At 34.8% G+C, this 15,296-nt stretch overlaps 2 protein-coding genes across 2 annotated transcripts; one reads left to right on the top strand and one right to left on the bottom strand.

The window, feature by feature from the left end:
- The first annotated feature begins 384 nt into the window (after positions 1-384).
- LOC143592520 (conserved oligomeric Golgi complex subunit 7-like) lies at positions 385-6,774 on the top strand. Its single transcript, XM_077072418.1, has 10 exons — positions 385-725; positions 2,540-2,629; positions 2,745-2,864; positions 2,955-3,056; positions 3,133-3,410; positions 3,550-3,695; positions 3,821-4,019; positions 4,095-4,758; positions 5,801-6,133; positions 6,368-6,774. Exons 1-10 carry the CDS (start codon positions 441-443, stop codon positions 6,641-6,643), a joined length of 2,493 nt encoding a protein of 830 aa, XP_076928533.1. The 5' UTR covers positions 385-440; the 3' UTR covers positions 6,644-6,774.
- A 2,540-nt stretch (positions 6,775-9,314) lies between these two features.
- LOC143592531 (uncharacterized) lies at positions 9,315-14,359 on the bottom strand. The gene is made up of 7 exons (XM_077072428.1): positions 14,239-14,359; positions 13,104-13,232; positions 12,992-13,031; positions 11,795-11,870; positions 11,297-11,497; positions 10,385-10,597; positions 9,315-9,695 (listed from the first exon to the last, which is right to left on the bottom strand). The coding sequence occupies exons 1-7, from the start codon at positions 14,279-14,281 to the stop codon at positions 9,321-9,323; spliced, it is 1,077 nt and encodes a 358-aa protein (XP_076928543.1). The 5' UTR covers positions 14,282-14,359; the 3' UTR covers positions 9,315-9,320.
- Positions 14,360-15,296: the final 937 nt, after the last annotated feature.

The raw sequence follows: 15,296 nt of genomic DNA, 5'->3' as shown, positions 1-15,296 counted from the left end.
GGTCGGTTTTACCAGCACTCGAGCTTTACCGACCGACGCCACCTTCATTAATCCGTCTCAATTTATATATATATTTTTTTTGTTTTATAACACACGTAACGAAACCGACCGAATTCGCATCGACGTACCACTTCAACGCTTGAGACCGACAACAATTGAGTTTTACTGTCGTCCGGATTTTACCGACCTACCCGACGCAACAAGCGGAGTAAAACACTAGTTAATACATTTAAATACAAAATAAATAAAACTTAAAAATACACGATTCCAATTGCTCAGGCCCGATAACTAAAATGCGTTTTTATTTATGCTTTTTATCTATCCAAGCTCGAGAAGTTCGCTAACCAACGGGACCATAACAAAACCACCACCAAATATAGTTACAGTTATTCTCCGTCAGTCATTCAACTGAACCGTAACATACAAACTCGCCGGAGAAGATGATGATAGATCTCGGCTCATTCTCCGACGACAAATTCGACGCTAAGAAATGGATAAACAGCGCGTGTCAGTCACGTCACCCTCAGGATCCGTTAGACAAGCACTTAGTGGATCTAGAAATGAAGCTCCAGATGATGTCAGAGGAGATCGCCGCTTCGTTAGAGGAACAGAGCTCCGCCGCCATCCTCCGTGTGCCTCGCGCCACGCGTGACGTCATCCGGCTACGAGACGACGCGGTTTCGCTCCGTCAGAACGTCGCGGCGATACTGCTTAAGCTCAAAAAAGTAAGATCTCGTTGTTGATTGTTGATGTATTGATGTTGTAGCTGTTTAATTAGGTTTTAGGTTTGAAATTGTTATAGGATTGTGTAGATTTGGTGTAGATGGATGCTAATTTTGTAATGCTGTTTCAGTATTGCTGTTAAGTTAGGGTTCATATAGTTTCTGTATGTACTAATCACTGTACAGTCTGTATTGTAGGCTTTGTAGCTTTAGGAATCAAAATGTTCTTCAGTAAGTTAAAAAAAGGTACAATCTCAGTGTAGATTGTGATATGCTGTTGCTGTAGTTGTTTAATTTGGTTTTAGGTTTGAAATTGTTATAGGAGTGTATTGATTTGGTGTAGTTTTAGGTGTTTTGCATGGTGATTTTGTAGATAAATGCTAGTTTTGCAATGCTGTTTCAGTTTTGCTGTTAAATTGGGGTTTATAGATCTACATTTGCCATTATTGTAGCTTTAGAGTCAAAATGTTCTTCGGTAAGCTCAAAGATCTCAGTGTTGATTGTTGATGTATTGTTATTATAAGTGTTTAGTTTGTTGTTAGGTTTGAAATTGTTATTGGAGCGTATAGATTTGGTGTAGTTTTTAGGTGCTTTGCACGGTGATTTTGTAGATTGATGTTAGTTTTGTAATGCTGATTCAGTTTAGGGTTTATATACTTAGTTTTGGATAATATTCATGTTTATATTACCTCAGTCTGTTGCTTCGACACTCCTTAAGCTTAAAAAAGTAAGATCTCAGTGTTTAATTTGTTGTTAGGTTTGAAATTGTTATGGGAGTGCATACATTTGGTGTGGTTTTAGGTGGTTTGCACGGTGATTTTGTAGATAGATGCTAGTTTTGTAATGCTGTTTCAATTTAGGGTTTATATACTTAGTTTTCGATATATTCATGTTTATATACATCAGTCTGTTGCTTCGATACTCCTTAAGCTTAAAAAAGTAAGATCTCAGTGTTTAATTTGTTGTTAGGTTTGAAATTGTTATTGGTGTGTATAGATTTGGTGTAGGGTTAGGTGTTTTGCACGGTGATTTTGTAGATTGATGTTAATTTTGTAATGCTGGTTCAATTTAGGGTTCATATACTTAGTTTTGGATAATATTCACGTTTACATACTTTCTGTATCATAATGTTCTTCAATAAGCTAAAAATTGTAAGATCTCAGTGTTGATTGTTATATATTGTTGTTGTAGTTGGTTAATTACTGTTAGGTTTGAAGTTGTTATTGGATTGTATAGATTTGGTGCAGTTTTAGATGTTTTACATGGCTATTGGGTAGATAGATGCTGATTTTGCAATGACGTTTTACACAATCTGTATGTACTAATCAGTGTAAAGCCAGTACTGTAGCTTTAGAATCAAAATGTCCTTTCGCAAGCTCAAAAAAGTAAGAGCTCACTGTTGATTGCATTATATTGTTATTGTAATTGTTTAGTTTATTGCTAGGTAGAAAATGTTATAGGATTATGTGAATTTGGTGTAGTTTAGGTATTAGACACGGTGATTTTATAGATATATGTTAATTTTGCAATGCTGTTTCAATTTTGCTGTTCAACTAGGGTTTATATACTTTTTGTATGTATTAATAGTTTTCCAGCCGGTATTGTAGCTTTTGAATCTAAATGTCCTTCAGTAAAGCATTATCTGTACATTCTAGTTTGATGTCTGGTACAGACATCTGGCATAACTAATTGAAACTTTAAGTTCAAGTTTAACATTGTGTAAGCCTAATGTTAGATATATCTACATATGAATTTGAAGTAACATAATGTGTATGATGTTATCGTGTTAATCTTAACTCTACGTGTAATATCTATAGGCTGAGGGTTCGTCAGCAGAATCAATAGCTACTCTTGCGAAAGTTGATACAGTGAAGCAGAGAATGGAAGCCGCCTATGAAACACTGCAGGTTGAATTATACTTCATTCATTTAATTTCACCAGCTTCATTTTTCATAGTGTTTGTGATTAGTTATATTTTTATGTCACTATATCTTTTTCAGCGTCTTGGTTTTTTGATTGTAGGATGCTGCAGGGCTCACTCAATTAAGCTCCACTGTGGAGGACGTTTTTGCCAGTAATGATCTTCCCCGTGCAGCAGAAACATTGGCCAACATGAGGCGTTGCTTGAATGCTGTCGGGGAGGTAAAAATCAACTCACTGCACATATATCATATTATATAAAAGGTCCCAATATTCATTAATATGGTTTTGCTTTCTCTCTTTTTCTTTCAGGTTGCTGAATTTGCCAATATTAGAAAGCAGCTTGAAGTCCTGGAGGATAGACTGGACTCAATGGTTCAACCCCGTCTAACAGATGCAATAACCAATCGCAAGGTGCAATTCATATTGCAAGTTTTCAATTAAAAGTTATAATGTGACACCTGTAAGTATTTGTGTATCTTGTTTTTAGGTTAATATTGCCCAAGATTTGAGGGAAATTCTCATTCGGATTGGAAGATACAAGTCATTGGAGAATCACTATACCAAAGTTCATTTAAAGTTTATAAGGAAGCTATGGGAAGATTATGAGCTAAAACAACGTGCCAAGACCGGAAGCGAAAGGAATCAAGTTGAAAGTATTTCAAGTTCCCATGATTATCAACCAAGTTTGCCTACAGTTACATTTCCCACCTGGCTGCCGAGTTTTTATGATGAATTGTTACTCTATCTTGAACAGGAATGGAAATGGTAAAGGTTTTCTTCTTCATTCGTGATTTCAGCATGCTAAATTTGTCTTGATATCAGTTTTTAGGATTGTGGTATTCACATTGACTATTTTGTGGTCAAAGTTTGACTTGAATGACTAATTATGTTATACTTTTTTCAGGTCTATGCTTGCGTTTCCAGACGATTACAAGACTCTTGTCCCAAAGCTATTAATTGAAGCAATGGTGGCCATTGGTGCTAGTTTTGTTTCCCGTATCAACCTTGCAACCGGAGATGTAGTCCCTGAAACCAAAGCATTAGGAAAAGGTTTCAACCTGAAACTCTTTTTGATGTTCAAGTTTGCATACATCACATGCAATATGTCACTATTCATATTGTAAAATATAATATGCTGCATTATCACAATCTTAGCTTTCATGTTATTGTTTCAGGTGTATTGGATATCTTATCTGGGGACATGCCAAAAGGTGTTAAAGTGCAGACAAAGCATTTAGATGCATTAATTGATCTACACAACATGACAGGCAGTTTTGCGAGAAATGTACAACACCTTTTTGGGGAATCGGATCTTAATGTTTTGAGGGATACTCTTAAGGCAATCTACCTCCCTTATGAATCATACAAGCAAAGGTAAATTCCCACATCCCTTTACTATATTGTTCCACATTTAACTATCGTACGTTTATGTTTATGTTTATGTTCCAGATATGGACAAATGGAGCGTGTTACCCTCTCAGCAGAGATCTCAGCCATTGATCTGAGAGGAGCAGTTACCCGTGGTGTTGGTGCACAAGGCATTGAACTCAGTGAAACCGTTAGAAGAATGGAAGAATCCATCCCACAAGTCATTGTACTTCTAGAAGCATCTGTTGACAGATGCATCAGCTTTACTGGTGGCTCAGAAGCCGATGAGCTTGTTCTAGCCCTTGATGATGTCATGCTACAGTTCATTTCAACCCTACAAGAAATCCTAAAAACCCTAAGAGTTGTATGCGGTGTTGATGTCGCTCCTGATAGTTTAAAGAAGGAAGCAGGCTCTGAGAAAAGAGACGGAGCCCGAAAGTTTGAGTTGTCAAGTGAGGAAGAATGGTCTTATGTTCAAAGTGCATTGCAAATTTTAACGGTTGCGGATTGTTTGTCGAGCCGATCTGCGGTTTATGAGGCTTCATTGAGAGCTATACTTGCTAGATTGAATACAAATTTGTCTTCTGCTGTGTTTGGGACAAGTATTGACCCAAATTCTACACACGAGACTCTTGATGGAAATGGAGATTTATCTATGGCAGGACGGGCTGCGTTAGACGTGGCTGCATTAAGGCTGTTTGATGCTCCTGAGAAAGCACAAAAGCTTTTTAATTTGCTGGAACAGGTACATGCTTTTACTTTTATTATTATTGCTGTTACTGAGGTGGCAAGATGAGTCAATTTGTTGGGTTGGCTAGCAAGGAGGCTTGTAAACTAACTGAACAAACATGAACATGACATGTCTGTAATAGTTAGTTCATTAAGAAAATGCGCGTGTTCGTTTATTAAGAAAAAGTGTGTGTTCATGTTCGTTTAGTAGAAACAAACGATTCACGAATAGACATAGATGAGCAAGAGCGAGTCAGCGAACAGCCGAACACCAACTACAATTAAGCTCAAACATCAATCTGCCGTGCCTAAAAATTAGAAAACTAGACTAAATTGTAGTGGGTACTGGTATATAAATGCAAGTAAATGAACAAAACACACGTAAACTAACGAAAACGAGCATAACTGATTGAACATAAAGGAATGTTCACGAACATAAATGAAAGAATGTGGCATGTTCATGCTCATTTGTTTAAGTAAATGAACAAAAAGTCTTGCTTCGTGTTCGTTCATTTATTATATAGACGAACATAAACGAAACTCCCATCGAACAGTTCATGAAAGGTTCGCTAGACTTTCGGTTTGTTTACAAGCATAGTGGCAAGTCAACAGGTTCAGATTCTGTCTAATTTTAACTTTTTTTATAAATATTTGTCGTATTAGTTTTGATTGCTAAAAGAGTATTATTACGTAATAATATAAATCTTTGGATTAAACAATTTAGGTGATTGTATGGATTTAATTTAACGTGTTCAGATCAGAACAGATAATTCTGTACGGGCTGGATTGGGTTTGGCCCAAAAGACTATTTATACTTTTTCTTGAATATATCGTGTCAATATGGTTTTACATAAAATATATTATGTTAATAAAAAAAACTATTTTTTCTAATAGTATGATTGAGTAGGTTATATCAAAACACGTTTTGGAGTTTGGGCGACTTTTCACCCATTTGATCTACTTCCTCTTCAGCTCGGTTTTTCCATTTTAATCTGCTTTTCTTTCTAAATATGCATATATTTGATCCACACAAAATAACATATTTTATATTTTAACAGTCGAAAGATCCACGATTCCATGCACTTCCAGTTGCATCTCAAAGAGTTTCAGCGTTTGTGGACACAGTAAACGAACTTGTATACGACGTGCTAATATCCAAAGTAAGAAAGCAGTTTAATGGTGTAGCAAATCTGCCCATTTGGTCTTCTGTAGAAGAACAAACCGCTTTTCACCTACCAAGCTTTAGCGCATACGCTCAATCATATGTCACAACTGTCGGTGAATACCTTCTCACTTTACCCCAACAGTTAGAGCCACTCGCCGAAACCATTTCTAACAACGATGCCAATGCTGAGGAGGCACAGTTCTTTGCAACAGAATGGATGTTTAAGGTAACAAACATTTTTTTTATTTTGTTTGGTATATCATATATGCATAAAACATAAAATAATGTTTACAATAGTATTAGACCTAATCAAATAAAAGTTACAGACATAAAGTTGCGAGTTACTGCTTCGGTAATTAGAGAAAAAAAAAACACTCATTATTTACAGTATAAGGGGTGAAATTCTCATAACTAACATCATTTGTATTATATATATTAACATTACCCTATTTTAATGTAGGTTGCTGAAGGAGCTGCGGCTTTATTTATGGAGCAACTACGAGGAATCCAGTATATAACCGATCGTGGAGCGCAACAACTGTCGGTGGATATTGAGTACTTGAGTAATGTATTGTCGGCGTTGTCGATGCCTATTCCTCCAATTTTGGCCACTTTTCACACTTGCTTGTCGACCCCACGAGATCAACTCAAAGATGTTATTAAAACCAATTCAGAAAGTCTTCATATCCCCACGGCTAATCTTGTTTGCAAGATGCGACGTGTGAATCTCGAGTGATAACAGGTTGAGAATGTTTCTTGTTTGCTACCGAACAATGTAATTTTGCGTATATGACATTAAACATTTACAGTGTACTTGATGAGGTTGTTTTTACATACAGCGTATATCATTGGTGAGAACAATTTTTCGTCACATTAAATCATATGCATAAGACGTAGTGTTTGTAATTCATGTAAGAAAAAAAAAAGGCGATCGATGCCAAGGAGAAGTTTTATTAACACTGACGTGTTTTAGATACCGAATTTATAGCATTCAAAAAGGACGAGCTTCCAGAATTTTGTGGCCCGAAATCAAGACCAAACTCTAGCTTGGTTCAGTTTTCAGTTTTCACATCAAAACCCATCGTTCTTGATTGTGATTTTGAGTTCTCGGTTTTGTTCCTCAGTTCGATAATGGCTAAATGTTTAATTGTTTGACCAAATGGAAAAATTGATAACCCAATATCTATAAACAGACTGTGTCGTGGTGAATGCTAAAGTGAAAAAGTGAGTGTTGCGACACTGCCTACGAAGCAATGGGACTCTTAGTGACTCATTAAAAGCGTGTAGGTTGTAACGGACTAATGGTTTAGTTAAAACAAATTAAATAAAGTAAAAAACGGAAACAAAAGAGGGTGTGATGTGTAATTGTTTGATTGGTTACAAAAATCAAATTAACTCGCTCACACTTGTTACCTAAGGCAACACCCCCTTCAATGGCGCCCCTCACCATCCCGTAATGGTGTCAAGAGCATGATTGGCTGATGTGGAAGTGAGGCAACGCCCACTATACATAATTTTAGAGTTCTTTAGTTTTCGTATTGAGTTTTCTAAAACTAATGAACTTAGTTTTGGCATCAAACTCCAACTTTTTTTTTACAGAACCACACTCTCTACTCTACTCCTAAATTCTAAACTTTAACACCAATTACCGAATTCGCTTTTGGTTTCAAACTAAGCCATAAACGAGTATATAATTCAATCAAGTAATCAATGTTAAACCGAATATTGAAAGAGCTAGTTATAATAAACTCATGGCTTCCTATTCGGTCATTATTTCGCTATTTTAGCAACTTTACCAGAGGCTAAGCTTCTCAAGTAATGTTTTCGCTTCTTTGATTAGTATACTTATATTCTATTTAGAATTAAACATCCACGACGATCTCCTAGTTAAAAGATTAACGACAACTCGTCACTTTAATCGCAAATTTAATCTTTTCTTATATAATTGAAGTGTTAAAAAATAATACAACTATATAAGTTTTCTAATAAAGTTATTTACATCTAAGGGTTTGTATTTTCACTAACAATTTCTTGAAAATAGCCCTAAATAACACCAATGCCAACACCAATTTACCTTTTTAGTTCTTCAAGAACCGGGAGTTGAGTCGACACCTTTTAGTACAAAAACCAACACAAAAATCAACCTCCCCAGGCTGCTTATCGCCTTTTTGCATAATATGAAATCTGCAGCACATTTAGGATATACCAATATACCTGCTTCCAATTCTTGATTTAGCGTGCAAATTATTAGTAAAGGCTTAGAGGGTGTCGAAAGTCAATGACTTTCTAACAATGTGACACGGGTTTGTCACATACATATTTGTTCCATAACGACCCGTTGGAGCCCATCTTGGAAAAACCGGCCTCAAAACAAAATTATAACGCTTAACATCATTTGTAAACCTCAAGAAACGCCTAAAAAAGATATGCAGGGATACGGTTACCTCAACCAACAAGGATTCAAGATTTACGTGTTAACGTGGAAAACCATGGCTTTCAGCAGCAGGAATATTAATTTGTATAAACCATATCTGTGTTCTAAATAAACTCAAGACTCTTTAGAACATATAGTTCCACCGAACGTTGAAACAGATAATCATAAGCAACTATCAAGTAATAATAATAATAATAAGGTATATTGTTTTTTATTAATCCCAACTATCATCTTTTGGACGCTATTGGTCCCAATTAACGAACTGGTTGCTGACAGTCCCATCTTTTAACATATTTGTTCCCAACGGTACGCAGTCAACAGAATCCTAACGCCGTTACTTTCAGGTCGCTGGAAAAACGCTTTTGGCCGAAAAAGTCACATTTTTTGCCAAACTCAACTTGAACACCGCCATCACCACCAACCAACCACCACCATTTGAGCACCACCAGCTGATTCCGACGATGGTTCTAGGGTTCCGGCGACCTTAATAACTAGGGCTTTTACTATAAAAAGGTCTTAAAGGTCCGATCCAATGCCACAAAGATGTTTGGGACGAAAATGTTGAGTTTTTCGGAAAAAAATGTGCGTTTTCCGACAACTGGCAACTAACTGCGTTAGGATTCTGTTAGTCGCAGACCGTTGGAAACAAATACGTTAAAAGATGGGACCGTCAGCAGCCAATTGTACCGGCAGCGACCAAAAGATAATAGCTGGGATTAATAAAAACCAATACACCTAATAATAATAATAATACCTACCTCAGATTCTTTTCTCCTTAGTTATATTGAATTGATTGATAGAAGATTAGTAGTCTCAACAAAGCTGTGAGAACAAAAAACGTGGTTCACTCATGAAAAAAACATTATATAACTTTCGGACTCCAAACACACATTCATATAGAATGTTAACAAACTATAACAAAAAGAAGTCTACCTCTTTCTGACTTCCAAATCCATTGAAACTTATCTACAGAAACCGACTAATACGGACTTCTGGACGACCTCTTTCTCCCATGATGCCTGACAGGCGAACGCGATCGGCTGCGGTAACTTCCACGGTTGTATCGGTCCCTGTTCATCACACCTCCATTTCTATAATTAGTATGATTATTGTTATTGTACCTACGATCCGATGCTCTTCCGGTATCACGGCTGCCTCTGTTGTTTCGGTCTCTGGACCTGTCGCGGTCCCGCCTGTCACGATCACGGTCACGGTCACGGTTCTTGTCCAGGTCAGCAGACCCGCTTCGGCTTCGGTGTCTATCTTCGTTTTCTGTTTCTCTTTTCTTCCTTCGTTCTTCGGCTTCTTTCTCCCGTGCTAACCTTTCCTCTTCTCTCGCCTTCTCTCTCGCCTCCTGGTAATTAATTACAAATTATGTTTTCATCAAATAAAGCTTCTAAAAAGTATCTGGTCAAGCAAAAATAAGCTGGCCCAGGCTGAAATGGGCCTGAAATCAGTTTTCCCCCTTTTTCAAAAAGATACCAAATTAATGCACATCAAATATGAATATATATATATATATATATATATATATATATATATTTGTATTTATATTTGTATTACTACAAAAAAAATCAAGATTTTTGAATGAAACTAACACACCCACTTTGACCCAGTTGACTCGTTCAAGACAAAAGACGACCCATGTGCATGTCAACCCATTTGACCCATCAACATAAAACATGAATCATTTGACCCGTTTGAGATAAAGCACAACCCAAATCATGATAAAACACGACCCATACCAGCCCGTTCGACACGTTCAAGATAAAACACGACCCATATCATCCCATTTGACCAGTTCAAAATAAAGCATGACCCATTTGACCCGTCGGGATACAACATGGCCCGTTTTGCTCGTTCAAGATAAAACACAACGCATTTGACCTGTTTTCAAGATTGAAGACAACCCATTTGACCCGTTCAAAATAAAACACAACCGATTTGTGACCCGTTTAAAATAAAGCACAATCCATTTGACCCATTCAAGATCAACCACGGTCGTCATCGACTAGTTCATAGTTATACAGAGCAAAATGGTACCTTGTACTCAAAAAGAAAATCTCTGACCAAGCCATAACCGATATGCTGCTTTCCAGAGACATGAGACTGAGTTCTTTCAAGAGCATCATTTGCTATCAGAAACGATCCACAAGTCTCACAAAGAGCCATCTTCTTTTCTTGTGCAAGCATTGTAGCACTCCCGTTTTGTGGCTGCAAAGTCAATGCAGTCTTCTCAATGTTGAGCAAATCCACCTGTACAAACAAATGCCAATTAATAAACAGATAAATAATTAAATATAGGAAAAAGGTTAAAATACAAAGGGAGACAAAAATGAGAAGTGTGAGAAGGATTTGTGGTTTAAAAAAAAACCCTCAAAAAAAATTCAAGAAAAATAGTAAAAAAATCATGCCTCAAAATATAAATAAAAAAACAGAAAAGATTAAAAACTAAAATGTCTCCCCTGTCTTTCTCGTTCATTAAAAAAAAGACGAAAAAGACACAATGTCGAGAAAAAATACACAACGATGAAAATAACAAAAAACAGAATGATAAATAAAAAAAGACAATAGATCGCAAAATATAACACAATGTCGAGTAATATAACACAATATTAAGGAAAAAAGACACAATCAATGACGGAAATAAACAAAAAACACAATGTATAAAAAGACACAATGATCTTTTTTCTTCAACATTGTGTTTTTTTTTTGTTTTTTTTCCTTTAACGAGGACGGCTGGAGAAACATCTTAGTTTTTTTACCTTTTCTGTTTTTGATTTATATTTTGAGTTATGATTTTTTTTTATTATTATTTTTTTATTTTTCGTTAGGCTTTTTTTTTGTGGCCACAAATTTACTCATCCTTCTCGTTTTTGTCCCCCTTTGTAGAATAACTTGACCCTTAAATATATAGGTTATACAAAATGGAAGATATCATTTGTTAAGTAATACCTTCCTCATGAGTGCCCCGGCCTCATCCACTTTTCCAGCTTCTCCAAGAGCCTCCACCGATTCTAAAAGGTTCTTGATTTTCTCTTCATGAACAGACAACTGTTCGGATTTTTCAACTGGTACAGGTGGCGGTGGAGGAACTTCGACTTCTTGGGCCAGACGCTCACGTCCCCTCCTAACTCTCCTATCCAAATCATTCACCTAAAACAAAGTAATTGTTGTAAAAAGGTGTAAATAAATGGAAGAACTTTATTACATATTATATTATGATAGGCAATGCAACAAGCTTCCTTCAAAACGGATCATTTGACACATCGGGTTCGAAAAGACCCAAAAACAATTTTTTGTCCAGTTTATAACTTTTAAATATAGTTAATATTGTTACAGAATACTGCCGATGTAATATGTGAAATGATTTAGAAGAGAAAGATAACCAAAATGGATCATATTATTAAGTAAACGGGTTGAAACTGCCACCCATGAAGTAAAATGACATACCAATCTTTCACAGAAATTAGCCAAATCCGCTTCAAATCTTGGCACATAGGAATCATGCCTTGGAGAGCTCTCGAAGCTATAGAAAAGAGAAAGAAAATAACACGTCAGACTCTCATAAGGTGACAAACAAAAATGTAAAAAGAGATCACTGTAATGATAAAAAAAAGCTTCCAAATTTAGGAGATAAACAGATAAACCTTTTAATGTAACTGAACACAGAAGCACACGTTTTGAGCAGCTTTATATAAACATCATGTAAAATAAGGAAAATAAATAAATAAAAGAAACGATTTTGATATAGAAAAATAATTAAAAAAAAAGAACGATTTTGATATACCAAATATATGCCTCGATTCTACATATATTCCATGATATACCATACTTGCAGAGCAGGTTAACAAAAAGAATGAGCTTGCATGCAAGCGTATGTAAAATGCGTGATTAGATTTGAATAGGGGTGGCAAATGTGACCCATTGGGTTGAATGGGTTGTATTAAAATGTATATAACGGATCGGACTAAAAAAATAAAAGGAATGAAACGGGTCAAAACGGGTTGACACTTCTTGATTTTTTTTTGATTTTTTTTGTGGAACGAGAAAAATGGAGGAAACTTTTTAGTTTTTTTACTTTTTTAGTTTTTGATTTATATTTCGAGTTATGATTTTTTAATTATTTTTTTTGAATTTTTTACTGAGGGGTTTTCTTAAATCTCAACTCATTTTGACCCATTTTAAAAACCCCTCATTAAAAAATTCAAAAAAAATAATTAAAAAATCATAAATCGAAATATAAATAAAAAACTAAAAAAGTAAAAACCTAAAAAATTTTCCTCCGTTTTTCTCGTTCCATAAAAAAATAAAAACTCACGAAATGTCAACCCGTTTTGACCCGTTTCAATCCTTTTCTTTTTTTAGTCAGACCCATTCTGGCCCATTATATACATTTTAATACAACCCATTCAACCCAGTGGGTCACATTTGCTACCCCTAGATTTGAATCTACAAAAAAAGTTAACGACTATACAATATTAACGTCACAGATATAACTAAGCAATTCACAAAGTATAACACCTTAGACAGGTATCAGTTAAACATTTGTCAGTGTTGCATTTATTATAACAGAGAAAATAAATGTGACGGACAAATAGTCTATCTACTGATTATAGCATAAATAAATTCAAGAGTTCCTTTTGCTACCTTTCTTTCAACTTCGGATCATGGATTTTAGGGCATGGACCTGATATAAAAACAATGCACACTCATATATTAGTTAAATCTTCAAGTTGAACAAAAACAATACAATACTCACCAAGATCACTTCGAGTGTTCACAAACAGATCATGAGGGCAAAACTTCACCATGTAAAAGCTACATACTTCCCTATCATCCCACGTAATCTCTCTGTGTCCCCTCCTCTCTTCTTCCGTCAAATTACGAGCTGAAAGGTGAAAACACACCGTCACCAATGAGTTAAACATAAACAAACGCATCAAATTACAAAACTTAACTGCAATTTACTTAAAATTAAACTGAATCTAGCATCGAAAAGCTAAAAGCCAAACAAATCAGTTAAACATAAATAAACACGTCAAATCACAAAATAGGGTTTCTAATTGCAATTCACTTGAAATTAACTCGAATCTAGCATCGAAAAACTAAAAGCCAAAAAAATCAATTTAAAAAAAAAATTAAACACATTTAATTACAAAATTAGGTTTTCGAATCGAAACTAGCTTAAAATTAACTCGAATCTATCATCGAAAAACTAAAGGCCAAAAAAATCAATTAAACATAAATAAACGCATCAAAATGCAAAATTACGGTTTCGAATTGCAATTCACCTGTAATTAAACCAAACCCAAAAATTCTCAACTTTAAACAAAATCAACTAAACATAAATTAACCCATCAAATTACAATATATTAAACCAAACCCAGGTTCAAAAGCCTAAACTTCAAACAAAATCAATTAAACATAAATAAACACATCAAATTACAAGAAATTAAACCAAAACAGATTCGAAAACCTAAAATTCACACAAAACCAATTAAACACAAGCACATCAAATTACAAAATTACGAGTTTCGGGTTGCAATTCACTTGAAATTAAACCAAACCCAGATTCAAAATCCTAAAAAATTAAACAAAACCCAGATTCAAAAACTAAAATTGAAACAAAATTAACCCATCAAATTACAAAATTAGGGTTTCTAATTGCAATTCACTTGAAATTAAACCAAACCCAGATTCAAAAACCTAAATTAATACATCAAATTTCAAAATTAGGGTTTCTAATTGCAATTCACTTGAAATTAAACCAAAACCAGATTCAAAAACCTAAATTAATACATCAAATTACAAAATTAGGGTTTCAAATTGCAATTCACTTGAAATTAAACCAAACCCAGATTCAAGAACGAATCGAATTGCATAAAAGAACGAACCTGAACCCATGAGTTCATCTAGCAATGCTCGTTGGGCGTCCATGGATGAATGAAATTGAATGCAATCAGATGGATGGTGTTTGAAACCCTAAATTGGTTTTCTTGATCCAAGGGTTTATGTTGATGATGATATCGGTTTTAAGGTGACACGAAGACTTGTTAATGTTTTTCTATAAATATTGTTTGAAAAATAATAAAAGGTTTTCTATAAATGTATAAAGATGATTAAAAATTTGTTTATATTAATTATTAGTAAATAATATATGGGTTGAGTCTGGGTTTGAAAAAAGACTTACTGGCTGAGTTTAAACTTTAGTAAAGAGCTTGGAATGAGCTGAGTTTAAACTCTCGTAAGTCGAAACGAGCTGCGCTCGGGCTTGTTTCTATAAATGTTGTTCAAATAAATAAAAGTTTTTTTGTAAATGTATAAAGTAATTAAAAAGTTGTTTAAATTAATTAATAAATAATAAACGGGTTGAGCCCGGGCTTAGAAAAACACTCACGGGTTAAGCTGAGTTCGAGCTCCCGTAAGTCAAAATAAACCGTGCTTGAAACTAGTCAAGCTATGATTTGACGCTTGATTGAAAATTTATTTATAATATTTATAAAATATAATAAAATAGTCCCCTGTTTGGTTACAAGTTTTTCTTTTCTTTTTTTTTAAAGCTTGAATGATGAAAGTATTAAATGTTGTATAAGGTTTGCTCATATTTTGTTCTTTCATATATGTGTCATGTTACCTATGACCATTAAAAACTCTATTATGATGTCTCCATTTGCCAAAACCCTATTCAAAGTGTTTGTTCTTTATTTTCTTTATATCCATGTGTGTAGTTTGCTTAATTAGAGTATGAAGATCTAAATAAAGAGATGGAGATGATCATATATGACAAAAATAGTAGTGTTTGTTGATTTGCTTGATACGTATAGTTGTTAAATTTTAAATATTCACGCGTAGCTCTATTTTGAACGAATACATACCAAATATGGATAGCTAGTTATAAGGTGATACTAAGGCTGTTATTAAAGGCTTAAAGTTAAAATGATAAGTGAATCTA

The sequence above is a fragment of the Bidens hawaiensis genome, unplaced genomic scaffold, assembly GCF_021521415.1.
Source record: "Bidens hawaiensis isolate Kalapana, Puna unplaced genomic scaffold, B.hawaiensis_p1.1 tig00041019_1, whole genome shotgun sequence".
Classification (NCBI taxonomy): Eukaryota; Viridiplantae; Streptophyta; class Magnoliopsida; order Asterales; family Asteraceae; genus Bidens; species Bidens hawaiensis.
Note: the sequence above shows the minus strand (reverse complement) of the source record. Positions and strands in the feature narration are given on the sequence as shown.